Genomic DNA, 27,974 nt, shown 5'->3' on the forward strand with positions numbered 1-27,974 from the left:
ATGGGCCGCGGTGGCTCAGTGGTAGAGCTATTACCTCTGGTGCATGGAGTTCCTGGTTCGATCCGAGCTCGTGCCAAATGGGCTTTGTGGAGGACAAAACACCGTGTGCGTTGGTTTTCTCGGGGTTTTCGTTACGTCTCCCATATCCTTGAAGCATAATCGTGGAACATTTAACTAAAAGAAAAAAAGTGCGATACAGCTAATTTCTTCTAACAACACAGGAGGCACCTCCATCATAAAGGGAGTACACGTTGTGAAAAAAAAAGTGAGTTTTGTGTTTTATAGTTCTTATCCAACAATCAAGTTACGAAGGACAGTGCCTACTATTAAGTGAGCTCCGAACCACGATCAAGCCTTGAATTCGGTACAATTGGCGGGTGTATAGACCATCAGCTCTCCTCATACTATAGGCTGTTCCGCGCCATGCTATCTCACCTTCAAGAAAGGTGGGGGCAGCAGTGGCTCAGTGGTAGAGCTTTCATCTATAGTGCATGGGGTCCTTGATTCGATTCCAGCTCGCGCCAAGTGAGTTTTGTGATGGATAAATACCGTGTGCGTGGGTTTTTCCGGGTTCTCCCGTTTCCTCCCTCTTTCTTCATTCCACTATTTCATTCATTTCACATCAAGGATTTCATTTCATTTTTTCCAAGAGAAGTTGGATTACAGGATCACGACCACTGTGCGGGCACATCATGAAAGAGATATGATGTATATTCGTTATACATTTCGGAACATTCGTCGTAGTTCAGTTATAAATTCATACGTAACAGAAAGGAGTGTATAAATTATGTAAATTTTAGATGTTAAACGTAAGTGCTGAAGTTTAAATGTTACTTTAGTGATATACACCACTGAACACAATTCAGTGATGAGCTCATTCGTGACTAAGCGGTCACGCGCGTGCTTTTGGTGTGGGAGACTCGGGTTCGATTCCCATGTTAAACTGTGAGCCCACGTCTCGTATAGACTCGCAGCTGAAATGGATGCTAAACTGAAAATTAAATCCTAAGCCTTGCTCGAAGCGTAACTTCTCTCTTTTTTTTACTGATGTGTTGTTTTATAATTATATATGCGCGGATCCAGGTGGGCTATAGCCACCCCTTGACGCTCAGGCATACACTGGATAAAATGGGCTTCAATCCTGCTTTACACTGGATAAAGTGGCAAACTATGGTTTAGCCCCTCCCTTGATCATATAATGGATCTGCCACTATATATATATTTTTTCAAGTAAATTTTACATTTAGATATCACTGGATGAATCTGGATATCGTTCTTTGGTAACTTAAAAAGAATGATCTCACACTATAAGATATGTGTACAATTAGAAAGTTGTAACGGCGGTAAAATTCAGTTTCTCTGAAGTATGTTACACATCGACACGTAAGAACTAGGTAAGGCAGGGACTTTCGAATAAGCTCATTTTATTAACAAAAAATTGACTACTTACCAATGAATCCTCCCTTGAAAAGTTTAAACACTTTGACGTTTCGGAACTCACAACTGGTTCCTTCCTCAGTGGCAAGGTAATATAAGTTCATTTTATGCTTAGGTTAAAATGTTTGTATATGGAAAGTTGCATTATACCAATTTCATATTGATTTTTGCTTATATTAACTTCATTACAAATTGCTAATTGTCAACCTTTTTATTTTTATTTTTTAAAGCTTTAAGAAGATAGTGAAGAAATCGTGCCTGAAATTGTGCCTGATTTTATTTTATGGAAATAACGTCACTAATTTAATTTATAAACTGTTTTTTGTCATGTAATATTTTTTACATATTTTAATCATTAACTAGTCCATAATTTTAAAACATAGCAGTGTACTATCCCTATGATTTTAAGGTCTATTAAATATATGCATGTGTTCAGAAACTTTTTAGAGATATTTTATAAGAAACAAAAATGTACACATATTATTTTCCAAATGTAATAACTACAGAAGAGCGTATAATAATCTTATTTTAATGTAAAAACAGAAGTATTAAGACTGTGTTGTGATTTAATAATGCATATTCACGTTGTATTTTAAACCATTTTAATTGAAAGAATATGTTAGACTTGTGTAAAGGACATTTTAATGAACTCAACATTTTAGAAAAATATTGTTTGCTATATTCCAAAGATGTTAACATTTGTTGATTTCTTGTTGATACTCTCAGATGAGCTATAAAGAATTAAGTACCACGTTAAAGAACATTATAAACATCAAAATCTATTATTCCTTTACTGGAAGTTTTTTTTTTTTTTTTCTTTATTATTAGGGTTAACAATTTTATAAAAGGCTAACAAATATGCAGGGATTAAAGGTAGTAATTAATTCGAATCTCTCTAAATTTTAAAATACATGGTGTCCAGCACCAATAAAAAACTTTTATAACTTAGCAAGTAATAAATATATTTCAGTCAATTAAAAAAAAAAAAATACCAAGCTTTTATGCTGATCAGTAAATTTCTATGTATGTACTAGGTGTAGCTGCACAAACGCCCAAACGAAATTATCTCACACTATGTGTTTTCAAACATCTGTGATGTGATGGTTTCACAAGTATCTGACAATTATCCGACGCAAATCAACCAAATCCGCTACTTATAAGCATTATCCTTTATGCATCCCCAAAGAAAAAAAGTCCAAACAGATTAGGGGATCTTGGAGACCATGGTATGTGCCCGCCACGCCTGATCCAACCATCATTGAAAATCTTATTTAAGCTACATCTAACGTAAGTTGGATAATGTGGGGCGAAAAAAAAAAAAAATGCATTGAAATAAACTTACTCTTTGCTGAGTATAAAAGTTTTTTATTGATAGTGTTGATATCGAACACCCTGTATATTTTGTCAACTTCCAGGTGAGTAACAGTTACACATTTTTTAACTTTTTATATCGACCATTACTTTCCAGGAATGTAAGAAGTTGCAGATAATTTTCGAAGCAGAATACTTATCTGCTTTAAGTTAAGGCGGTTAAATCGGCAGACAAAAATTATATATATAAAGCAATGCATGTATTTTATTTGAATAATTTTTTAAAAATCCATTACATTGCTTAGCTAACAAATTTTTGTCCTTCAACGTGGCTTATTTTAACTCGTAAATTTTGGTTTGTTTAAAATTGAAAATTACTGTTTCTGTTGTTGAGATATTTTAGAGGCTGGAATGTGTTTAGTTGACAGTTACTTCAGTTGCGTGTATTAGATCAGTAATTTGTCGGTCATTGTTGTAATCTTGTAAATACAATTATCATTTTGTACGTGAGAACGTCTCGGTAGATGGGGGAAAAAATAGGCAGCAGAGAGCAGCTAATTTCAGTTTTGCTTTCTCTCTCTCTCTCTTCTTTAACAGTGGTAGATTTTTCATTATTCACCTGTGAGTCAATAGCACAGTACATAAAATGGCGTGAGACAGTGTTTAAAGTAAAGTATGAGCAATGCTTATAAATATATGTAAAGAGAGTTTTAAAGTGAATAGCGTATTTAAAAGAATTCAAGTTGACTGTGTTGTTGATTTGTTACTAATAAAGAAAAAAATTATAAAAGGTTCGTCAATATCTGTAACAAATGCCCTTAATGTGCGAAGCCTTTGCAGCTGTGTAGAATCTGATAGTTACTTTAGTTATCGGAACCGCAGAGAAAAAAATAGGCAGATAGTTTGGTTCAGCTGTTAAAAAAAAAAAAAAAAAAAAAAAAAAAAAAAACTGCCGTGAATCTACTGATATGTATGTTTTAGTACTGAGATGAACAAATAATTTGCTGCTGCTAAACTCATATGTATTGCATATATTTAGAATATTTGACATTAATTGTAAAGTTATTTAGATAAAGTTGATTGTGAAAGGATGTGCCTTTAAAAATCAAAATGGTTGTGAAACTGTCATACAAATAAACAATTTAGTGATGTCGCTTGATTTACTATCGTATTATTATTATTATTCAGTATTTTTCACCTTCCTTGTTCGGGAAAGTAAGGAAGAGAGTCATTATTGATAAGCTAAAGGTGGAAATATTGTAATAAGTTCATATTATATTTGATGAGGGAAGTATGCTGGAAGGAATTCATATTTTTGTTATGTTGAGAGACTTAAAAGTAAGCCTTGAAGTTGTTTTGTTTGTTTAGCTTCAAAACCGCCTAAGTGCAAAGAATAACAATAATAACTTATTTTGCGATTAAGTTTTTCGGGATGGATAGTTCTACAACTTACGGAAGTTCCACACCTTAAAGGTCTTATTTCCACGCATAAGGCAGGAGGATATAGTCATTTGAGGTTTTCTAAAACGAGTGAGTAACGTTTACGCGTTTTTCCTCTCTTTCTGTCAGATTTTTCACTTAGTCGGTTTCGGAATTACGTGCTTCATATACTTGATATTCATTGGTTTTAATGTATTTTGAAAATGTAACAGATGGGACATAGATCCTTACATAGCCTTTCAATATTGAGCAAGTTGTTTGAAAGATAGATGACTATGTTCTTTTAACTGAGATAAGTGATTAACACATGAACTGCGATTATCTTGGAGGTAATCACAGTTCATTGAATCACTTTTCTGAGTAAGTCAAATATTAGAAAGATACTTTATTGTGCCAAGAAGGAAAATAAAGTTGTTTTCTTCTTTGTAATTAATGTACAGCTTTTCTGGATGATTTCTTTGGGCTAAAGTTTTGTAAACATTAAAATAAAATAAAAAAAGGTTTCAGTTCCTAATTGTAAGAAATGTACATAATATTCATGAACATGTAACTTTTCTAGATCATAATCTTATAAGTGGACTTGGAAATCTGAATAACAATGCGCACTTTGTGTAACAGTATACCGCATAATCCGGCCAGTTCTTCTGAATATTCAGCTTAGATTTATATATATAGATGTTGTTATCATGATTTGCCTTGTGGTCACGAAACTGATATTGAAGAATATATTTCATGTCCATTAAAGATTGCTCAAACATGTCATTGCGAGAGTTTTCGGCGATTGTTTTCATATCAAGTTCCAAAAACTGCTAGTTTCATCATTTTGTAACTCTCCTTGATATTTTATATTTTATTACCAAATGAAATTTTTTTTTCAAGTACATAATCACTGTGCATTTTCTGATTATCAATAGTAGTATTTTCAGAAAAAAAAAAGTAAAACCTTATGACTTCCGTTTCGAAGATTACGAATTGTCCGCTTTGCTGTGGAGATTGTGGAAAAGAGATCTAGTATTGCACTAGCAAGACTATGATTTCAGTTAGAGTGCAGGCATCCCCCCGGTGTATTTTCTTAATACTGTGTTCTGAACAATCTTTAGGTTTTCCAGTGGTCACGGAAGATAAAAAATATGAAGGAATAAATTACCGGGGAAGACTATTAGAGGAACATCTTGGCTTGTAAGGTGACGAGCGAAATACCAGCAACCTTGCAGGACAAGGTTTATTTACGCTGATATTTCCAAGTGAGTTTGTTTCTTCGTACATTTCGTATAGTTTTATTGCTTTTGCTCTTATTTTTATTATCCGTGACCAAGGTTCTAGCGGAGAATCAAAAGCTTGGAAGTGCAAATATTACTCCGGAATTAGAATTAAAGACAAGGGTACGAGTTCGAAATTTAGGGTGACTTAATTCTTTCAAAGGGTCTCACATAAACGGCCTTTTGAGTAATATTGTTAGCTCATCCGTTTGAATTACTGTTAAAACATTATTAGCTTTTAATTGAAAATACAAAACTTCGAATTTATCAGTTCATGCATAGTCTCTCTAGCAAGTGTATCAGAGGAAATAACTTGAGATGGATAAAATGTAATGCTTAAGTATAACACGTTGAAATGTAAATAATAATAAAACGGATGTCAAGTAACAAATATCAGATGTCAATTGTACATAATATTTTGTTCATAACAAAAAGTATTGGTTGTATCGACTAGAGCTCTTAATTTTGTATTAGATAGTAAAACAAAGTGAAGTATAAATAATTTAGTGCAATCAATGCGCGTAATTTCGGTATATTTATTTCGAGGATTCTCTTTCAAGTAACTTTCCAGGTGCGATTTTATTAAAGACCCAAGGTATCTAGTAATGTATTTGATGCATTTTATAAGAGTAAAATCCTGTGATGAACTAAAGTTCGTCGTCAGTTCTCTGAAAGAAAAAGGTGTTGTTTTAAATAAAACCTCGTCAATTAGCCATTTAGAATACATTGACATGATGTAGAAATCTGTGCGATTATTTTGATATTACACAAATTGTTGAGTGATAGACGCCTTAAAATGTATTTAAGATGCAGCTATTAAAATGAATACTGCTTTAATTTTTTTAATATATTGTTGTTGTTGCTGTTGTAGTGTTCGGTACATTTTAATAAAACTGTGTGTTCCATATCGTAAGAATTTTACTACACTGTTCCGTGCATTATGCAAATATTGGTTACTGTACGTACATTTATAAAGTATGAATTTCCAGTTATTCTATGGTTAAATGAGGATAAGGTATTTGGGACAGAGCCGCCATTTTCAATTTCAGAGTTATCTTTGTGAAGAAAATTATGTTGAAATGTTTCTTGAATGTAGAATCTCGAAAATAGTGTGATTATATATATATATATATTCTGTCCATTATACCTTGTCCTCGTTAAATAATTATAGTGTGACAGTAGAAATATACATACTGAAAATTCGCTTTTACATCTCCCTTTAGGCTAAAGAAAAGCGAATGATTATAAAAGTAATTAGTCGAATGAAAATGTGGGAAATGGAGAAAATCCACGAATGCGATGTTGTCTACCAGAAACTCACATGATCTCACACCAGAGGTGAGTGCTCTGCCACTGAGTCACCGTGTCACCCTTGTGACAGACAATTCAAAGCTTCGAGTTATGCAAAAGAAAAAAGAATATTGGTACAAGCCGGAAGTTTTGAGTGTTTACGTCCAGTCATTGTTGTAAGATTTTAAAAAGCTACAAATCTTTATTATAATAATAAGATTCATTAGTCTGTGAGTAATGCTAATATGCAAACCTCAAAATATGAACGACTTACTACGTAGTTACATAAACATTAAGCAAAATATTTACATTTTATACTTTATGATAAAATCAACACACCTCAGTCACGATAATTCTTAATAAATAGTATTGGTTGTCGCAAACTGCACTGCCTCATACTTAGCGTCAAGAGATATCGGTAGTGGCAGGCAGTTTACAGATGAGCCGAAAGCTTCAGGTTAACAACTGATTTATGTAATTTCGAATAACGAAAAAAAAAAAATCCTTTTAGAAGGTTTCGCATATTTTATATATTTATTCTTAAAATAGGATTTCGAGTTACGTTCAAAAGTATTTAGTAATAAGCAGACGGCGTATTCATTTTTCTTCAAATATTCATCGAATAACTGTAACTTGGTTGGTTTATTTTTGTGTCGTGTTGCACAATATTAATTGGTTTATCTGAGTAGATTAAACTATTTCGGATGTACTGTGCATATAAATGTACGACGAGTTTAAATGCAGGAATATAACCAGTAATTGGAAAGATAGTTAAGAAAATAGTAACTGGGCTGAATAACTATTACTTTAGGACTGACCGATTATGAATATTAGTTAATTTCTTAACGCCACACCACAACATTTCAGCAGCACTTCTGAAAGAAAGTAAATAATTATCGTTTACTCCAGAAAGTTGGCAGCACAGTTTTCGCAACAACTATAATATATATATAATCAAATGTGGAGAGCAAACCACGTCGAACATCAAAAATAATAGACCAATGTTTCTCAAACTTTTTTTTTTTTCCTTTAACAATGGACTGAATTTTTGTTAACTTCCGTCGCATAGAAATCACTTCAAACGTTTTGTTATTATATCTTTGGTTTATTTTCCATTGATGATAATGAAAGCTTTGCATTGCATGATTTGTTATAGCAGAGTTTTAACGGGCTTGAAAATTTCTAATATTGTCTGTAAAATACGTTGCGCATTTTCTTTAGTCTCGTGCACTCTCCTAGATACTAACAAGCACCTTTATCTTATTCAAGACGTTAAAGTTAAAACAAGGATACACTCCGTGATGGCTATAAAAATATTTCAGAACAAGAAATCTTCAAACATCCGCACTGTTCTATCTACTTTCAACACCATCTAAATATCGTAAAATAAAAATAAAGACGTCCCTCAGTTGACAGAAAAATTAAAATGTCAAATGTCCTCTTTTCCGCAGATGTCCTTTATGTCTTTATTTTCCATTTGTTCTCTTCATTTTCTTCCAATGCAATTACGGGATAGCAACAATCACCAACCACTGTTGTTTTTTTGGCAGTAGTGTAAGACAAGAATCTTATGCTTTGAAACAATCACCACCTGTTGAATCTTCTATAGACGAATCGGGAAGCGAGTAAACCTAGCTGGCGGTGGAAAATAAAACATTCCAGGAGACTAACAGGTAGAGAAAAGTCCGATAATGTGATGTTTTTGTTGTCGAGTGATTGTTTCATACATCAAAGCAAAAATTGGTCGCTTATGAGAGGCTGTACGTGTTTTTCTACTACCTTTTGTCGAAGTGAAGTGGATGTCCGACTTTTGTCATCGACTGTACATTCATATTTCTGGTCTATAAAAAAGAAAAACTTGGAAACTTAGTTATGCACTCGTATTTTATTGATACTGTATGACGTACTACTTTGTAAATGTTTGGTATCCTTTCTTGTCTTGAACTTATTCTCTAAAAGTTTTAAAAGAGGTGGAGAGTGTAGCGAAGACCTAATAGTTAGCTAAAATAATACTTAACCTAATAAGCATTTAGAAAGAAAGAAAAAAAAAAACATTAAATTTCGACTTGCAAAGATCTTTATTGCAAATAACCGCATAATATTTAGGGATTAATATACTTCTTGCTCCACATATGTTTCAGTAATTTGTTTGTTACCCACAGTTTACATTGTAGTCATTTTTAAAATAAACTTGCTCATGCGCTACTAACTTCCGACAGAGCTATACCCTCTTTCAAGGAAGTGATGTTATGGTACGAGAAGAAAGGATAATAATAATGTAATGCACAGTTTCAAGAAATAAGATCGTGTGAATGTAGTGCCAGTGTTTATGTATGTTTAGAGTGACTCGAATGATACTTAAGAATAAGGAAGGTTGTCAAAAGGATAAATGACCTGTATGGCTGGCTAGTAGGGTGCGGAAAACAATTTTAAGATGGTCTCGATGGTATCTCACGTCATAGGATTCGTTGGATTGTATTTCACCTTGAAAAGTCTCAGAAAATATGCTCAGGCAAAGAGTAGTAAAGAGTTATTCCTCCCTTCTAACTAAAATAAAATCCAGAATGTGAATTATAGAAACTAAAAGAATACGTGGTCAAACTGAGCGGGACTTATATGTACGAAGTGCCATTGCTGTACTATACAAAATGAAATTTTTACCTCCAGTACGTATTATATATATATTTATATAAAGCTGATGTGAATTTAGATTGCAATACACACATATATTCTACAGTAAATTCAAAATATATATTCAGATGTTTCAGTTAATTATTCACAGAAGCACTCACTATACTTCGGTACTAAGTTTTCCTTAGTTGATATACATCATAGTCAAATCACCAATTCTTTCAAATACTCATAGATAATATTTCTGTTAAGACTCAACATAGCAGCGGTCTACTTAACAGAAGAACATAAGAACCACAAATAATCTGTATATATTAATCCACTTAAATTAAAATAAACACACACAACTTATAAAACGTTAACGTTCACTGACGTAAATTAACCACATTTCACTCGAAGAAATCGTCTTCATATGTTACTAACTCCCTTTTGTCCTTGTGACTTCCTTTCTGGGAATGGCTAGCAGCTGGAAACAGAAAAATATAATCCACTTAGATTTGGATTTGTACATACAGTAATTATCCGAAAACATTAAACTATTACATTTTTTTTTTCTCCGGCTAAGAACACTAATAACGTCCGTTTTTCTAGAATTTTATTTGGCCCTGAGAGAAATTTCCGATTCCCCAACAATCACCACCATTAACAATGCTTTTAATTTAATGGCAAATTCAGTGTTAGCATAAAATCATTTTTAAATGGAACATAACGACACTACAGTTCGAATGTTTACTTATTCAAAGATATATTTCGTATGTTGTTCCTTACTGCGATAATAATACAAGGATTACACACTAGTTTTGATTACTTAAAAAGCACTATATCCAAAATAATTATTAATTGCTTTACAGTGATTCAATACACTTCTATATTATATAGCGTCTTGTAGAATTATATTTTATAATTGCTTATAAACAAATAGATGGTAACGAATCTGCTACCCTGGCAACCGAAACACTGTCATGACAACTAGTAAAATAAACATTTTCAGAACAAGATTGTTCATGACATTCGATATAACATTTCTTCTTCTTCTATTATGTAGCTACTGCCAGGTGAAGTAACACTTTTGCTTTGAATATTAAATAAAATAAAAGAAGTAAATACATGTTAAATACACGTTATCGTCGTAAACAAAGGATGGTTTTATAGTTATATTAAAAGTACCATTAATAATAAAATCTGGCTCAAGACGGGCGGAGTACAACAAAGAGAAGTAACTACGTAACGATGACACCTGAAATGCGCAATTAAGCTCAACAGTAATGCGCTCGCAATAGGAAAGTTCTCAGGATTAGTTGCCACAACTTCTCAAGGATAGAGTTGATCTACACAAAAACAGCTATGAATGTAATATAGTTCTAAACAACTATGTCTAAAAGAGGCATCAATTTTTATACTAGACGATTACAGTCAGGGTTGGCAAAAACCATGGTTTTTATTGAAAAAACCAAAAAACCAGTTTTTTGGTTTAAACCAGTTTTTTTTTTTTTTTTTTTTTTTTTTTTTGTTTTTGTTTAAATAATTTACTCTATGTATTTATATTAGATATGGACAGAAATTAGTTTGTTTCGCCTTGATGTTGTTATGCAACAACAAGGTTATGCTGGAAGGGGGTCACATAAGCTTAAAGCGGAATCCAAACCGCTTTTCGGTTTCATCCAAGAAAAATTGTCCATTTGGACACGAAACCGGGACTAATTGGTCACAAATGCGATTGCCGACTCACTCACGAAGGACTCCTGATAAAAATACGTTGTACTGATCTTTACATAGGCCTACTTGTTAATATAATTGTCAAGAGTCATTTCAGAAGGACAGAAAGATAAACAGTTACACAAGTAAAAACATTATACAATTATATATAAATCGGGAAACTCCCGCCTTAGCCATTGGGAAAATCCTGTTACTACTTTAAATGTATTTGTATATAAAATTTTAAGGTCAACGTATCATAATCACTACGCTAAAACTGAGGTATTAAATTACAAATTTGGTATGTAGATATCATTCAATAAAATTAAAACAAAGTCAAATCCAAGCTGATGTTGGAAGCTGCGTAGGCAGTTGATACATTTTGCCAATTTCTATCAATATATTTAACCAACTTTAGTTTCTTTCTAAAACAACAGGCATTCATTCAAGTAGAAATATATAATTTGGTTTCGTTTCGTATGTTTAGGCTTAGCATCCTTATGAAATACCAAGGTTATCACGGAGAAGACTTTTGCTTAAAGGGACACCTCGAATCGCTACTTGGTTTACACTTGAAAGATGGGTTGTGATTCGACCGAGAATTGAACACGAGACCCCTTGATTAAAAGGTGAAAAGTAGATAAACGTAATGCAGATGGTTTCATATGTGGAGACGTCACTATGAAGTTCACACGATTTAAAGCATTTTTCGTTCGGTTTAAACTTTTTTTTTTTTTTTTTTTTTTGTTGAAAAACCAGCTGGTTTAAACCAGCCAACCCTGATTGCAGTCATCACACAGCTCAGCTTTACTATAATTTAAATCTTATGTATTTATAAGATATCTATGTATTTTATATATTTATAATATATAAATAAAAAAGCTGTCAACTAATTCCAAAATTTATTCAATTTATTGATTTATCAATTCCCTGATTAATCTAAATTTAACACGGAAACGCGAAAATATGAAAACAAAATTAACATACATCAATGGTAAATTTCCTTTTCAAATTTTTACGATTTAGGAGAATTTTAGGCTAATGTCTGCACCTCTTAAGCTAATTTCCCCTCACTTAAGGATACAAGAATAATATAACTCATTAGCTGAAATACCCGTTCTTTGCACGGGAAAACAAAATAATGAAAAACATGAAGGATATGTTTGATCCCCTTTCATCCCTTAACAATGCTTATTTGAATAAAAGTGAAATTTAAAACTAAGTTCGACCCAAATGCTATGTTCAAAAATTTCAGATATTACAGCCGTTATTCTTCGCGTTCTAAACCTCTTCTCTTTATCGAGTATCATTTTGCTTTGATTGACATGCCTATCCAAAGTCTTAAATATGTTCAAAATTTAATTTTATACGGTTTACTCCGGCCATTTTATAAGTGCAAAATGTGGAATTTTAGAATCTGCCCCTTCTATAAAAATGGAATTTCCAAAAATGGCTGACTTACGTGTCAAATTACATTTCGTAAGAAGTTTATATACCGAGTTACATCTGTCCCACTTGAGAGGCTCGTGAATACTATATTCTTAGCATACATTTTGAACTCCCTCCCCCCCTTAAAATATGGATTTTAATTAAAGTGATATAACAAAAATCCGGCCTGAACCAAGAATTAATTTCAATGTTGACAACTTTTAAATCATTTTTATATATTAAGAAACAAAATAAAGGAAATTGCATACTTAAAAGCGGAATTTCCAAAAACGCTACAGTACGTGTCCGCTTGTTTTTCATAAAATATATATATACCAAGTTTCATCTCCGTAACGAGATTCCACTCGTGCGATACTCCATTTTAAACCCTCTCCCCTTTAGAATACACATTTTAATTAAAATGGTATAAAAATCCGGCTCGAGCATAGTGCTAAGTTCAAAAAAAAAAAAAAAAAAATCTTGATTCAGCCTGTTTCACGTAATGATGAAACAAACATCGACTTTAATGTGAATATATAAATTGGCTCCTTAAAAGAAAAAAAAAAAATGAAAACGTTGGGACACGTGTTAGCTTATTTTTCATGAGAACCGCGTTCATCTTCCAAACTTTAGGGACTCGTGATATACTACTGTTTTTTTTTTCGTAAATTTTGAACTTCCCTCTCCAACCTTATAATACGAATTTTAATCAATATTAACATAAGAACACAATACGACGTAAACACTTATGTTCAAAACTTCAATCAAATGGTTCAGTCATTTTCCCGTGATCATGAGACAAAGTCGTTTTCATTTTAATATACATATATATAGATACAGAAAGTCGTTTCAGATTTCTGATAACGACTTCGATCGCTAGGTTGTAGCATGAGATGAAGTTAGTACGCGTAGATCGAAATGCTGTACGTTGACTTGCACGAGGACAACCAGTGCGCGTGTGTGAGAGTGAGACTCGAAAATTACTGCCTTTTGGGAAGGTTGCACTTGCGCCCTTTCCGACATTGGTTAAATTATAAGTAAATAAATAAACAGTGTATGACGAATGGTTTCCATGTGTTAAAGGGACAAACGCAGTGTTGAAGTGTAACAAAGCGAACATCCGTTATTATTACGACCTCCAATACCAGGCATCGTAGATATGGGAGGCCCAGGCGTTACCCACTGTGAAGCAAAAAGTGGGTTCCTTGGTGCAATATAGCAATAGCAAGGATAGTACTGTAGCAGAATTAGGGCACAACAAAATTTGTGCCTATTTTGGATTCTTCCTGCACGCAATCTTCATACACTGAATCGTTATTATGTATTCGTAATCAAAATAAAAACTCAAGAGACCCTGTTTTTCACCCTTCCCCAACTGCTAAGTTATTATTCTTTCTTTCCTAGTTTCTGTCTGCTCCCTGAAAACAATATCAGCCATGATTATTTCAGCGTAACTCTCCACTTTCTACTTTTCAATTCTTACAATTTTATGTTGAGGTAGACAACAAAGAAACAGGAAATAAACAGCTAGAACAAAACTACTGGATTGGAACCACGAGGGACTCTTACATGTTGGAGAATTAAGACGGCAACAAAAGGTTAATTTCAGAGGAAGCACATTCATCCACGACGTGAGGCCATCCATAGCCTCATACCACTCGTGTTAATAAGTGTCATACTGACTCGTATTTTGAAGGAAAATAACCCTTTCAAGATCTCACGAAGGAGGGATAAATAGACGTCCATACTAGAGGTCCGGATTCGGGTGCCTATTAACTGAATATCAGAAACACTTGAAGCTACAGGCGCTGTTGCAGGATTGTGTTTCACACCTTACAGCTAACATAAGGATACTTTAAACTGCATCATGGCAGAGGTACAGTAAATGATTTCCTTTACCTTACTTGCGTCTCTTAGATCTTTGCCATTCATCAATTTGGCGTGTGTCATTTATTGTTATCCCCAATTGCATTTATAATTAACAGTATTAATTTGATCCCACATTAATTTTTCTCGCAATGCTGAACAGTATCCCCACATTTTCTTCGAGGTTTTCCTCCCAAACTCAGTACTGCTAAAGCAAGACAAGAAGTGGATAAACCATTTTCTTAACAAAATATACTTACAAAATGGACTCAACACAAACATTTCTTCGTTTCTTGGAAAATTTACATTCAAGAACATCTGTTCCGTCCCCATTTTAACTTTTAAGATTTCAATTTAAACTTCTTTATAGATGCTATAAATATCAGTAGACCTCCCTTAGCATATTTAGTTGAAACAGCTTTCTTTAAATGCGGTTTCAACCATTGAAGAAACGAATATACTACAACACAAAGTACGATTAAAACCTACCAATTGTGGACCACGTTGCAGATGACGATGCGTCATTAATTGGTTCTATAACTGGCTGCCTTCTCGCTAAAGACACTTTAAGCTGAATTCCAGACACTATGCTACCGTCCACCTATAATAATAATAATAATAAGAAAAAAAGACGAAGGGTAAATAAATATTTTGCAGTAACCACATGTGATACAACAAGATTATTTTAAAGCTAAGTATCATGTATTAAACAACAAATAATAATCATATATATATATATATATATATATATATATATATAAAATATTCAATAAAGGCATAATTTAATAAAAATACGACTGGCCCGCTCATCGAACCTAGGTGTCTGGATCACCGCTGCCGTGTTGCCGTGGGCTACAATTCGTCTCCAGACTAGTCACACACAGTGACTCTGAGGTCGTTTCCTCCATATATTATACATCTAATTCAACTTTCAGAAAAATTCATTAATGTAGATACTCGGTTATGTGGTACTCTATATACTCTGAATGGCTTAGCACCGACTACAAGACAGAATGAGACGTTGATGAGGGGAAGACTAAATAGCATTGTGGCTAGCGAACAAATACGATAAATCGAAAACTCGGGTTGGTCTCCGGCCCAGTTACACTTATTTTTTATAGACTAAAGTTTCATCCCAAATGTTTTTCGCAAACTTAGACGAACTTTTTTTTTTTTTTTTTCAAGTGAACAGTGTCACATTAAGAGAAAATTAATGACTCGTAAAATATTTTTAAACAATTTATTAGCCGTTTTGTTTTTTTAAAAAATTCATCAGTTAATTTGTGATTTCAATTTCAATTTATTGGAGACTGAGTTAAGGCTTGTGCCTTATCGTTCACTCGGTCTAATACATAGTTACATTGTCAATAATAACAAATAAAAATAAAATAGAAAAGAAAAAATAATAAGAGTAATGATCATGTGTTACAATACTAAAAATAATAAAAGTAATGATCATGTGTTACAATACTAAAAATAATAAGAGTAATGATCATGTGTTACAATACTACGGAAATAAGTATTGATTTAGCTAGTTGTGCTGGTAAGTCTGAAACAAAAAATAATTTTTGAGTTGATTTTTGAATATCTTCTGGAAGATCATTCCACAATTTCATGACTGTGATAGTGAGTGAATTTGACACAGAACTAGCTTTATGCCTCAGCAGGGAAAGTTGTAACGTTTCGTTGAGAAATTCGTGCTGATATTGAACACGCGACATTAAGAACTCTGGCTTTTTTTTTTTTTTTTAACATATTAATATCTTAAATAAAGTTGTAAGCATTCAGTGTTACGTCTTTGACTTTTTTTAACTAATATATACATTCATTAATTTATAATAATAGATAATATCACACATATGTTCCATGTACACCTTGTCTCAAAAAGGTTGAGCGCATTCTTTACTGGTGTTTTGAGGCAAAAATTTTCTAAGTCCAGCTTCGGGTATCTTCGGGAAAAAGTAAGCCAGGTTCGAACCTCCAAGCCAGCCTTTGCAATCGGAAAAAAGTTTGCAGATTTGTTTTTCTTCTTTTAAATATAATAAGACTTGTTACCAAGTGTTTAAAAAAGCAACATTGATTGAAATACTTAATGATACAATATTTCGAAACCTTTTTTTTTTAATGTCAGCACATGCTTGTTTGTCATTTAGCTCTCCATACGTAATGGAACATTTAAATACGTTAAAGAATCTTTCCATATGTAAAAGAATGCTCAAAATTAAGAAATAGAACATAATTATCGCCTGAGTACTAAAATAAAAGTCAAAGTTGAACAGAAACAGCGTTTGTAATGGATATGAATGTCATAATTATCTTGAGATCCGTTATACATCGCTAGAAGCATAATTCTAGAAGTCCTTGTGCTAGCTCATTGGTAAGCTGTCGGATTTCAAATCATAACGTTTTGAGTTCGAATCCCGTTTAGGTTAATCCTTTTTTAAATTATATTTTCCGCAATGCATGAAAAATTATATAAAATAATTACATTAGAATACATAAGTTGTGTATATATAACATAATCATTGCAGAACATAGTAATTATTATGTTTAAAATATAACATCTGAGATAATTTTCACAGTAGGTCGGTATTATATATGAGGATGTAAATACAACTTAAGAAACTCGTTCAATAGCAAAAAATAAATCATGTAGTGTATTTATTTGCAGCTATTTGTCATATAGAGGGTAATTCTCAACATTCATAATACAGAATGTCATTTATGTTCTTGAAAAGTTATTCGATGCATGAACAGAAGGTATAAACAGAGAATCCAAAGTCGGAACTCTCACAAAAAAATTCATGAACCCCAAAGGTCACGTGAGCAGACTGGAATTGTCCTTATGAAGCATGCCACAGCAGAAAGTCTTTACATAGATTTTCAATTCAATTCCTGATATATGCTTTTGCAATGTGGAAGTGGTGATGCTTTCAGTCGCCCTCTCTCGCTCGCTCGCTCGCTCACTCTCTATTTATACAGAATATAAAAGTGGATTTATGTGTGTATTTCAACATAATTCTGATATATCTAGAGCAATTTTAACTATATTTCTTACAGTCTGGAAAAAGAGTACTGTCGGGATACATATCAAAAATGCTAGAAACGGGTCGATATTAGTATCGAATCCATAGTTTCGTGGTCGCTTAGGTGAATGGTTCTACTTTCAATTCAAGTCCAACTAAGCTCCCATTAGCACCCAGGGTGGTTACGTAGCGACATAAAGATATCGAAATCATTCGATATTAGAATCGAATCGTAAGTTTTCAGCGCCGCTAACAGTGCAGCATTTCCCATTAGTCCACAATAGTCCACATTTCACATTAGTCCCATTGCCTAGAGGGCAACATATTTGCAGAGTGCAAAGTTTAAAACTTGAATAATATTTTATTTTTTTCCGTATGAAAAAGTTATAAATCAAGAGCAAATATACTATTTCACGAACAATCCTCTTTTACTATTCTAATATGTTTAATAATAGCGTAAGAAATCTAATAGTAATTCAGAACATGTTTCACAGTTGTTATTTTTTGTTACATAGTTGTAGCTGTAGCATGTAGTGAGTGGAATTTAACTGTAATAAATTCACTAATTAACCATATTCGAATTAAGTTTTATTTTTAAGTTCGGGATGAAGGGGCGGAGAAATATGTAGTTATTGGGGGCACCGAGCTTTTCTACATTTTACTTTCAAGATCTCCATTTTTCTTTTGTCATTTGTTCCTAAGAAAAACAGTTCAGTCACTTTTGGATTGTCATAGGATAGTAGGAGTTGGATTTTGGGATGCAGCCTGTGAGATTCTAGAGGAGCTAACTGCTTGAAAAAGTATTTTTGAATCATCTGTAACATATGAAATAAGGATATGTATCATAAAAAATTGAAAGTAACTATGTCTCCGTAATCATCACGGTCAAATTGCAAAGTCAAATACATTGACGTTTGGTATATAATAAGGCTCCAATCTCAACTGGGAAGTTATCATACGCGTGTCACTTTCATTATAATACATATCCTTAGGGGGAGTAGAAGTCCGAATTTTTGCGAAAAATTGAGTCGAGTTTAGTTTAGCGTCCCTTTCAGCAGCGAGGCTATATGAGACGTGGACCTACTGATTAACGTGGAATCCGAACCACATGAGCGAAAAATTGAGTATCTCACAAGCCGTTCAACTGAGAGCTGAAATTCAGCATATAACTCTTTATTAAAAATAAAGAGAATATGTCCTGGCATTTTTTAAAATTATCTTTTATGAGCGGGGGGACGGGGGTGCATTTTCTATATATTGGAAATTGGTAGTGGGTTGATTTGTAAAAATAATCGAAAACGATTGATATTAGTTGAGAAACAAATTGAGTAATGCAAATTAAAGTTCTTTTTGAATTTTATACCCACTGCTTTCTATTTATAATTGCTGAAGCTGGTGTTTAATATATGGAGCGTTCCGAGCATAAGGCAATCAAGCCATAAAGTTAAAGAAAAATGGCCATAAAATTTGTATTCTAAACTTAATTACATGGGCATTTCCAATTAGTACGGCATGCTTAATTATATAGAAAATTAGTTTCTCTCTCTCTGTTTTTTTACGTTGGTCTACTTTTCCTTGATTTGAAACTTTCAAATTTCACCCTATTTTCTACTGAAATGTGTCTGTAAGGCAACAAAGAAATAATTATATATGATAAATTTAAATTCATTTTAATTTGGAAGATGAGAAACACTTTGCCATTATATATCGTAAAGGTCAGACCCACCAGTATTTTAACAGAGAGGTGCTTGAGCCATTAACGGTAGAAATTCAAACTCCGATAAGTGATAATTTCACAGTCTTGTTTTATTACAAGTGTAACCTCTTTAGCCAATGGAGAGGAGGACGTGGGCCATCAGTCAGAGTTGATGTCGATGGGTTTTAGTGGGTCGGAGTTGGTCACAATGGTTCAGAGTGGTTAATAGTTGGTGGTGGGTAAGAATGGATCACGATGGTTGATGGATCAGAGTGGGCCAATGGGGCATTTGGGTGGTGGGTGATAGTGGGTCATGGTGGGTCGTGGATCAAATTTTCATTGACCCACACCATCTCTGGTTAAAATTGTACTAAAGATAAGAGGCACCGAAGATGCATGTCGGCTGTTATGCTCAAATTTTGCTCATGGATAGTACTCCACCAGGAAGCAATAAATCTGAAACGGTTCACGGTATCACCTTCTAGAACTCGAGATGTAGGGGTTTGTCTGATTGGCTAAATTAAGACGTCAATGATTTATCCTTCAACAACCAAGCTTTTTATGATCGTTTCCGTGGGGAAGTCAGAAGAACACGTGCCTAGTAATCGTAATATTGATAGTTTGCGTCCACCCCGGGTATTTGTTTTGTGTTTTTTGATTCACCTAAATATAAACAAATCACACATATAGGCATTTTGACATATTTTGGGAGAGTAATTTTGTGGTTCGTTGGCGTTTCATCGCGTCTCTGCTGCTGGTAGTAAAGTTTTCAAAATGGAACTTGGGCCACCACGGATCGTCGCTGCGGGGCCACCAATTTCTGGCGAGAGGTCAATAGTTGACCATCTGTAGTCCACCGACGCTTACAGCTTAGAGTAATGAACGATGTCTTTGCCTTGTAGAGTTCATGACTACCGACGTCGGCAGTCAACTAGCTTTTAGTATTCCTTTACTAACCATCTATTGTTCATGTTTGTACACGGTGTTGTCATAATAATAATAATAATAATAATAATAATAATAATAATAATAATAATAATAATAATAGTAATAATAATAATAATAATAATAATAATAATAATAATTATTATTATTATTATTATTATTATTATTATTATTATTATTATTATTATTATTATTTGTAGTAATAGTAGTATAATTGATGATAGAATAATTATTGTCTATGTATTGTCCAGGTAGGACTACACACAGGATTTGGCTCGTTTTGGTTCGACTTGACTCTAATCCGAGTCGAGTTGGAAGATATTTTTTGCGCCGAGTCCAAGAGTAGACCTCAAAGATGTCTGTTTCGAGTCGAGTCGAGTTTCAAAGAAAAGTCGTTCGTGCCCATCCCTACTAATGAGAGCTTAATCGGAGTTAAGCGAAATTGAAAGTCTCACTATTTATCTAAGCGACCCCGAAAACTATGAATCTAATATCGATCATTTTCTACCAATCTTTTATATGTATCCCCCTCCCATTCACCATAGGTAACCCGACAGCACTCTTTTCGAAACTATAAGAAATGTGGTTAAAATTACTCTAGGCCAGTGGTTCTCAATCTAATTCCTATCACGATCCCCTTTTATCACACGCTCTTGCCAGCGACCCTTTTATAATTTGTTTTATAATAAGCTTGTGTGGGATTTTTAACATACCTATTTCTATAATAGTAGAATCCATTTTTTTGTTTATAGTGAACAGTGCCATGGAAAATCAGCGCCCGGGGCGAGAGTATAGTACGATGTCACCGTATATATGAGTGACGTCGACAGACTAGCTACGAAGTGCCACCATGGTTGGCACGAAGCTCAATAACATTTTCAAAATAAACCCTACCTTTCCTTAATTTTGAGCACATTTTATTACGTTTTTCCTTCTATTTTACACATGTGCACATGCACTTTCCTAACATGAGTAACACACTTCCTCCGAAATGTGTGGCCCCTTTTTTCGGCGCCCGGCACTGACAGTGGATACAGTAACTGTAATATCTATATTCCCAACGACGAAGGTGCTGGTTCAAGATGGATGTTAAACTCCTTCATTGAAGAGGCCATTAACGTATCCGATCTAAGCCCACAACTTCTTGACCAAATAATAGAATGATCATGCGACAAGTCTTTGCAACGGGTTTTTTGTAACGAAGACTTGGACAAGTTCTGCCTGATGAGGAGAGAAGAATATCCTGGTCTGGGGATTGCTGCTTTAAAAGTAATAATTCCATTTGTTATATCGTACTTGTGCGAAAGTGTGTTTTTTATGGTAAACATTAAAACAAAGATAAGAAATCGCTTATCAGTTGAAAATGGCTTGATAATGTTCGTCATGAAGATTGAACCGGACATTGCTGAACTAGTGAAATTACACCATGCTTAGGTGTCTCATTAGGTTTTAATTTTAATTGTATTTCAATGTGCAGGTTTTGTTGCATGTGTATTTTTCTAGTATTTCTATATACAGTTCTCATTAGTTTTATATCATACCTCTTTGATTTAAATTCATTTTTAAACAACTCTACTAACTAACTAACTCTATGGCCTATGGAACCCGGAGGTTCAATGCCGCGTTCACAAAAGCTCTACACTGACTTCTATCCTTAGCCAATTGGATCCAGTTTCTACTTTGTATTCGTATCTCAAGGAAAACCATCTTAATATTGTCCTCCCATCTGCGCCTAGGTCTTCCTAATGGTCGTTTTCCGATTGGTCTTCCAGTCAAGATTTTAAAAGCGTTTCTACTTTCTTCCATTCTAGCTACATGACCTGCCCACCTAAGCCTTCTAGACTTCACGACCCTAACAATGTTGGGTAAACCGTATAAATTATGTAGTTCCTCGTTATGAAGTTTCCGCCATTCCCCATTCCCGTTCCTCTTGGGTCCGAATATTCGTCTAAGGATCTTGTTCTCAAATACTTTCAGTCTATGTTCTTCCCTCAAAGTAAGCGACCATGTTTCGCAACCATACAGAACAACAGGCATGATTATCGTTTTGTATATTTTAAGCTTCAAATTTCTCGACAGAATTCGCGACGACAAGACTTTGAACCGAATAGTAACACGAATTCTACACCCTTTGAAAATGTTCAGTAGACTTATTTTTTATTGTTCTTTACAGTGTGTATAAAAAATAAAAGTATGCCTATCAGAACAAAATTAAAAATAATATTTAAAAATAATTTCTGGTATTAGATTCTAACTATATTTATCTCTTCCGCCTATCTTCGCGATCCCCTAGGGGCCGCGATTCCAAGGTTAGAAACCCTGCCCTAGGCATACATGAGTTATGTTGGAACATACATACATACACTTTTATGTGTATAAATGCAGATAAGAGAGAGTTTAGAGAGAGCGATTAAGGAATTACCGCTCTCAATCTCTTCACTTTACTTTTGCGATTCGCGAATTTTTTACGTGACAGTTTGGGGCTAGCTAGTTTTTTGTCTTGGCCCACTATCCGATTTTCGATATGCTCTACCTAAATGCTGTAATGCGAATATTGAGAATTTATCTGCGATGAAAGTAGCTGCAAATAAATATATTACATAACTTATTTATTGCTATTACACGATTTTTTAAATTTGTATTCAATATTCACACATAACACACCGACGTTCTGTCAATACCTCAGATGTTATATTTTAAAGATAAGAATTACTTATGTCGTGAAATGATATGAATATATATATTCAACTGATATATACAACTGATGATATGAATATATATATTCAACTGATATATACAACTGATGAATTGTAATGTAACTATTTTACATAATTTTCATGCATTGAGGAAAGTAGAATATCATAAAAGAATTCAACCTGAACGGGTATCGAACTCACGATTTAAACGCTCGGTGGTGTACCACTGAGCTAACATGACCGCTTTTCGGAAGCTGCTTCTGAAATATAACTGAGCTCATACGTAAATGCTCTTTTCCGTATGGAAATCACAATGACGAAACGAGAGTGTGAATACATAGTCTCGAAATATTGTATCATTAAGTATTTCAATGTTACTTTTTTCTACACTTAATACCATTTTAACATGTCTTATTATATTTAACAGAAGGAAAAACATATCTGTACATCGTTTCCCGATTACTAAGGTTGGCTTTGGAGGTTCGAACCAGCAGCTTTAGTTTACTGTTTTCCGAAGATACCCGAAGTTGGACTTCGAAAGAGTTTGTCTCAAAACAGCTATCATCATATCGCTCAATCTGTTTAGTATATGGTATATGTTTTTATATGTGTAAAGTCAGTATAACAATTCATTCTTTAAACAGCTTTTCGTATGTATTAATATTCCTTTATAAAAACTGTTTTTGATATTATTATTACGGCACACCATTTTCAGATTTCTTTCGCGAGTCGTTGACCAAGTCGTTCCCCACCAGCGTTGCCAGACTCACAGCTCGGAATTATTCCAAAACCTGATCGAACTTATGCTAGATTCGGTCAAATTATGCTAGATCCTCATAATTACTAATTCAGGAGTTTAAAAAAACGAAGTTGAGATACGATAACGTAACTTAAAATACACAGAGAGCAAGAATGCAATACTTCACGCACCAAAATTTTAACTCAGCTAAATTAATGCAGTCGTTGCCAGACTCAATGGCGTATATATCGTATAAATGAATGCAAAGTTTTTGTTTACATATTTTGAAAGAAAATTACTTCGCAGCATAAGGGGAGTTGGGAATCGTCTGCTGGAAGGGGGGGGGGCGGCAGATTTTTGGTCGGTCTCGGAGCTGTCATTTCAGGAATAAATATGATCATGAAGTCAGAAATAAAGATGGTGAAGTTGTCAAAAAGTTGGGGGGAGAATGGCCCCCATAGCTCCGCCCATGCCTCGGAGTTAAAGGATTAGAAAACCCTGGGTGGAGCCACAAAAAATCCCAAAGACGCTTCGAAATTACTTCGGAAAATAAGACTGCCTGTATGGTTTACCGACTGTATGAATCAATGGAAGAGGATACATTTCTGCCGTTCTTTTTCTTCCCACGACCAACTTCTTTCTCATCTCCAGGTTTTACGGCTTTCTGATAAACTTGCTGAAATTGTGCTAGATTTGGGCAGGATGCTAAAAGCAAGATGCTAGATGCTAGAGACATGCAAATTATGCTAGATCTAGCATCATTATGCTAGATCTGGCAACGCTGTTCCCCACAATAGGCGTGTCGTGCAAGTAACCAATCACACGTCAGGTACTAGCTTTTACCTACCTATTGCTTCCTTCTCACAGCTCAGAACATTGGTAACTATGGATAGACGTACAGCAGTAATTACTTTATGGGAGTTGGAAGGTTATTCTGCAACTGCAGCTAGCAGGCGAGTAGGTGTCCCGGCCTCTACAGGAAGGCGATGGATTCGGAAATATGGTGCTACAGGTCAGACTGATAATTTACGATCTCCTGGTCGTCCGCATGTGTCAACCGAAGCCCAAGATGCGAGATTAGTAAACGAAGCCCGGTTAGACCCACCAAGGACGCCTAGACAGCTAAGGGAATTTCATCTCTTTCCTGGTAGAAAGCATACAGCTCTGCGAAGGCTTCGTCATGCTGGGTTACGTGGCCGTGTTGCTGCCGTGAAGGAAAAACTCTCAGACGACCACAAAATTTACCGTCTCGCGTTTGCACAGGTGAATGTGGCTCTCAATTGGGAAAACGTAGTTTTCTCAGATGAATCCATATTCACAACATCAAAGAAGGGACGCCGTTTTGTGTATCGTCCGAGAGGCACCCGATATGACCATGGATATGTGGCTGCTTGCAATCGCAGTGGCCATGTATCTATTTTATGTTGGGGTTGGATTTCCAGTCGCGGAGCAGGACAGCTTCATAGAATTGAAGGACATCTGGACAATGCTCAGTACTTAGACATTATCAGTAATATCATGGTGCTATCTGTACGAGTATTTCAGCCTGATGGTGTAATTCAGTTCCAGCAATACCAGTCGCCAATACATACTTCCCGTGTGATTCAGGAATGGTTCGCAGGGCACCCTGAGATTGATTTAATCGACTGGCCGCTCGTGGAGCAGACCTCAATCTCATGGAAAATATGTGGGCAGAAGTGAAGCGTACTCTAAGGGAAAGTTGGCCTGAGGCAGATCCACCAAGAACTCAGGATGACCTGTGGCATCTTGTTTCCGAAGCATGGCTGGAGGTAGGGGAAGGAGATAGATTTGTCACCCATGTAATAGATTCCATGCCCAGAAGAATGGAGCGTGTAATAAATTCAGAAGGGTCTTGGACACAATATTAATGTCCCCGCCTTAACTCCCGAAAACAACCCTTTTCAGGGCTACCTAAACGCTTCTGAAAATATTTCTAGAAGTAAACCACTCCTTGTATCCGATTTCTGTGCAATCCTACTAACAAAAGAATGATAATTAGCTGTAGGCTTTGAACTCAAGACCTCTTTATGGGCAAGTCCGTACTCTACCAGTGAGCTAACATGAACACGCAAACCCAACCTGAAGAAACACGACTTTCAATTTCTGGTATTCGATGACAATGATGCTCATATACTTGGCAAATGTTGTATTCAACTTGGGATATTCCGCAACACACACACACACACACACATAAACAAAGCGAAAGAGAGAGAGAGAGAGAGAGAGAGAAATGAATATACAAAAGCATATTCAACGTATTCGAATGAGACTCTAAGTAACGACATTCCGTTCTAAAGAGAGTTTGTGTTTCTTCCCGTGACGTTAAGGGGATCGGGAAAAGTTATCTGTCTTGAAGCAGGATACGACTTTGGATACTCTGTTTATACACTTTCTATATCCGTAGGAATATATTGTATTTCACGAATGTAAATGACATGCTGTAATGAGAATAATGAGAAGTTACATCTGTATGACAAATAGATGCAAATAAATACACTTCATAACTTATTTATTGCTATTGAACGAGTTTCTTAAGTTGTATTTACATCCTCATATATAATACCGACCTACTGTGAAAATTATCTCAGATGTTATATTTTAAACATAATAATTACTATGTTCTGCAATGATTATGTTATATATACACAACTTATGTATTCTAATGTAATTATTTTATATAATTTTTCATGCATTGCGGAAAATATAATTTTAAAAAAAAGGACTAACCTAGACGGGATTCGAACTCTCAACCTTAAGATTTGAAATCCGACAGCTTACCAATGAGCTAACACAAGTACTTCTAGAACTATGCTTCTAGCGATGTATAACGGATCTCAAGATAATTATGACATTCATATCCATTACAAACGCTGTTTCTGTTCAACTTTGACTTTTATTTTAGTACTCAGGCGATAATTATGTTCTATTTCTTAACTTTGAGCATTCTTTTACATATGGAAAGATTCTTTAACGTATTTAAATGTTCCATTACGTATGGAGAGCTAAATGACAAACAAGCATGTGCTGACATTAAAAAAAAAAGGTTTCGAAATATTGTATCATTAAGTATTTCAATCAATGTTGCTTTTTAAACACTTGGTAACAAGTCTTATTATATTTAAAAGAAGAAAAACAAATCTGCAAACTTTTTCCCGATTGCAAAGGCTGGCTTGGAGGTTCGAACCTGGCTTACTTCTTCCCGAAGATACCCGAAGCTGGACTTAGAAAATTTTTGCCTCAAAACACCAATAAAGAATGCGCTCAACCTTTTTGAGACAAGGTGTACATATATTTTGCTCAGAAGATATAGTACACAGATATAGAAGTATTAGTGGTTCAATTCAACAAAATGCACATGTACCGGTGTATAAGGTGGATATCTTAGACGTGCACTTTCACAAATATTTTCAACAATGCAATCACTATACATATTCGAAATGATAATAGAGAACATGTATAACGTGGGACGTAAACTTGAGAGATTTCATTTAATTTTCAAATTCACATTCGAGCCATCTATTGAGACTTGAAGAATGCTCCTTTCTTATAATGGTCTGATTCCTACAACGACATTGTTTAATAGATCTTGTTCTGTGGCTCTGTTTGAAAAGACAGTTGAAATACTCAGCACGCACTCTCCTACTAAATAAGGATATTTTGCACATCTTTAGCTGGCACCTTTGACAAAACTCATTAACTAATTCACTGAAACAAATTACAAAATTATTACACTGACTGCATCTTCTTTAAAATCATCAGTAAAATACGGAGCAAAAACAGCGTTAATTACATATTTACACTTTGTTCCCCCATTTTAAAGGGGCTATTGCACTATCTAGAAACATCAGTCTTACCAACATATAAGCACGATATCAATGACATTTTTTTCTAGTCTACTAGTTTCAATGCCCATGGTATTTCTGTTCTTTTAAGTCATCTCCGGTGCATTTTATTATTTATTTATACATATTCCTGGCATTACCGACATCTACGTCCTTCAGCCCGTCACGTATGAGGAATGACGTCCCTCGGTGAGCACATATCTAGGGAAGGGGGATAGGAAGTGGCCTGGGACTTGTGTGTTAGGTACCATCCCGGTATTTGACTCATTTGAATGAGGAAAACTCTCAACAAACCTCACTCAGAATGGCTGTACTGAAAAAACTGTTACCTTTTCGACCCAATATAGCCACCGGGAATCGGATGCGAAATCGCTCGCACCAAAGGCGAGAGCGTTAGCAACTACGGTACGCAGAGCCACCATATCTGGTGTAAAATGATGCTAGTAACTGAGCAACAGGTACAGAAATTAGCTTACCAGTCGATAGCACGATTTAAAACTTCAACACTACAATTTTTTGTAACACTAAGAGATGCACAATCATAATTTTTTGTAACCTTGTAGATGCACTAAGTAGTTTTTTTTTTTTTTAAGGACGCCTAAACCATCTGAAATTTCTCTGACTCTTCTGTGAAATATAGCATTTTCACCCT

General features: G+C 34.6%; 2 protein-coding genes across 4 annotated transcripts in view; one reads left to right on the forward strand and one right to left on the reverse strand.

Moving 5' to 3' along the window:
- Pez (protein tyrosine phosphatase non-receptor pez) overlaps positions 1-6,354 on the forward strand; it is a 116,236-nt gene extending 109,882 nt beyond the window's left edge. For all 3 annotated transcript variants that reach the window (XM_081758941.1, XM_081758940.1, XM_081758943.1), the window contains exon 21: positions 1,668-6,354. The gene's annotated coding sequence lies outside the window, so the exon portion shown is untranslated. The remainder of the gene's footprint in view (positions 1-1,667) is intronic.
- A 2,442-nt stretch (positions 6,355-8,796) lies between these two features.
- The window catches only part of Nelf-E (negative elongation factor E), a 42,881-nt gene continuing 23,703 nt past the window's right edge, over positions 8,797-27,974 (reverse strand). Inside the window, exons 5-6 of the mRNA XM_081758944.1 lie at positions 14,847-14,958; positions 8,797-9,834 (exon numbers count right to left, since the gene is read on the reverse strand). Of these exons, the coding sequence (XP_081615070.1) occupies positions 9,758-9,834; positions 14,847-14,958 (189 nt within the window). The 3' untranslated portion in view covers positions 8,797-9,757. The remainder of the gene's footprint in view (positions 9,835-14,846; positions 14,959-27,974) is intronic.

This window comes from Thermobia domestica, chromosome 5 (genome assembly GCF_964235325.1).
Source record: "Thermobia domestica chromosome 5, izTheDome1.hap1.1, whole genome shotgun sequence".
NCBI classification, from domain to species: domain Eukaryota; kingdom Metazoa; phylum Arthropoda; class Insecta; order Zygentoma; family Lepismatidae; genus Thermobia; species Thermobia domestica.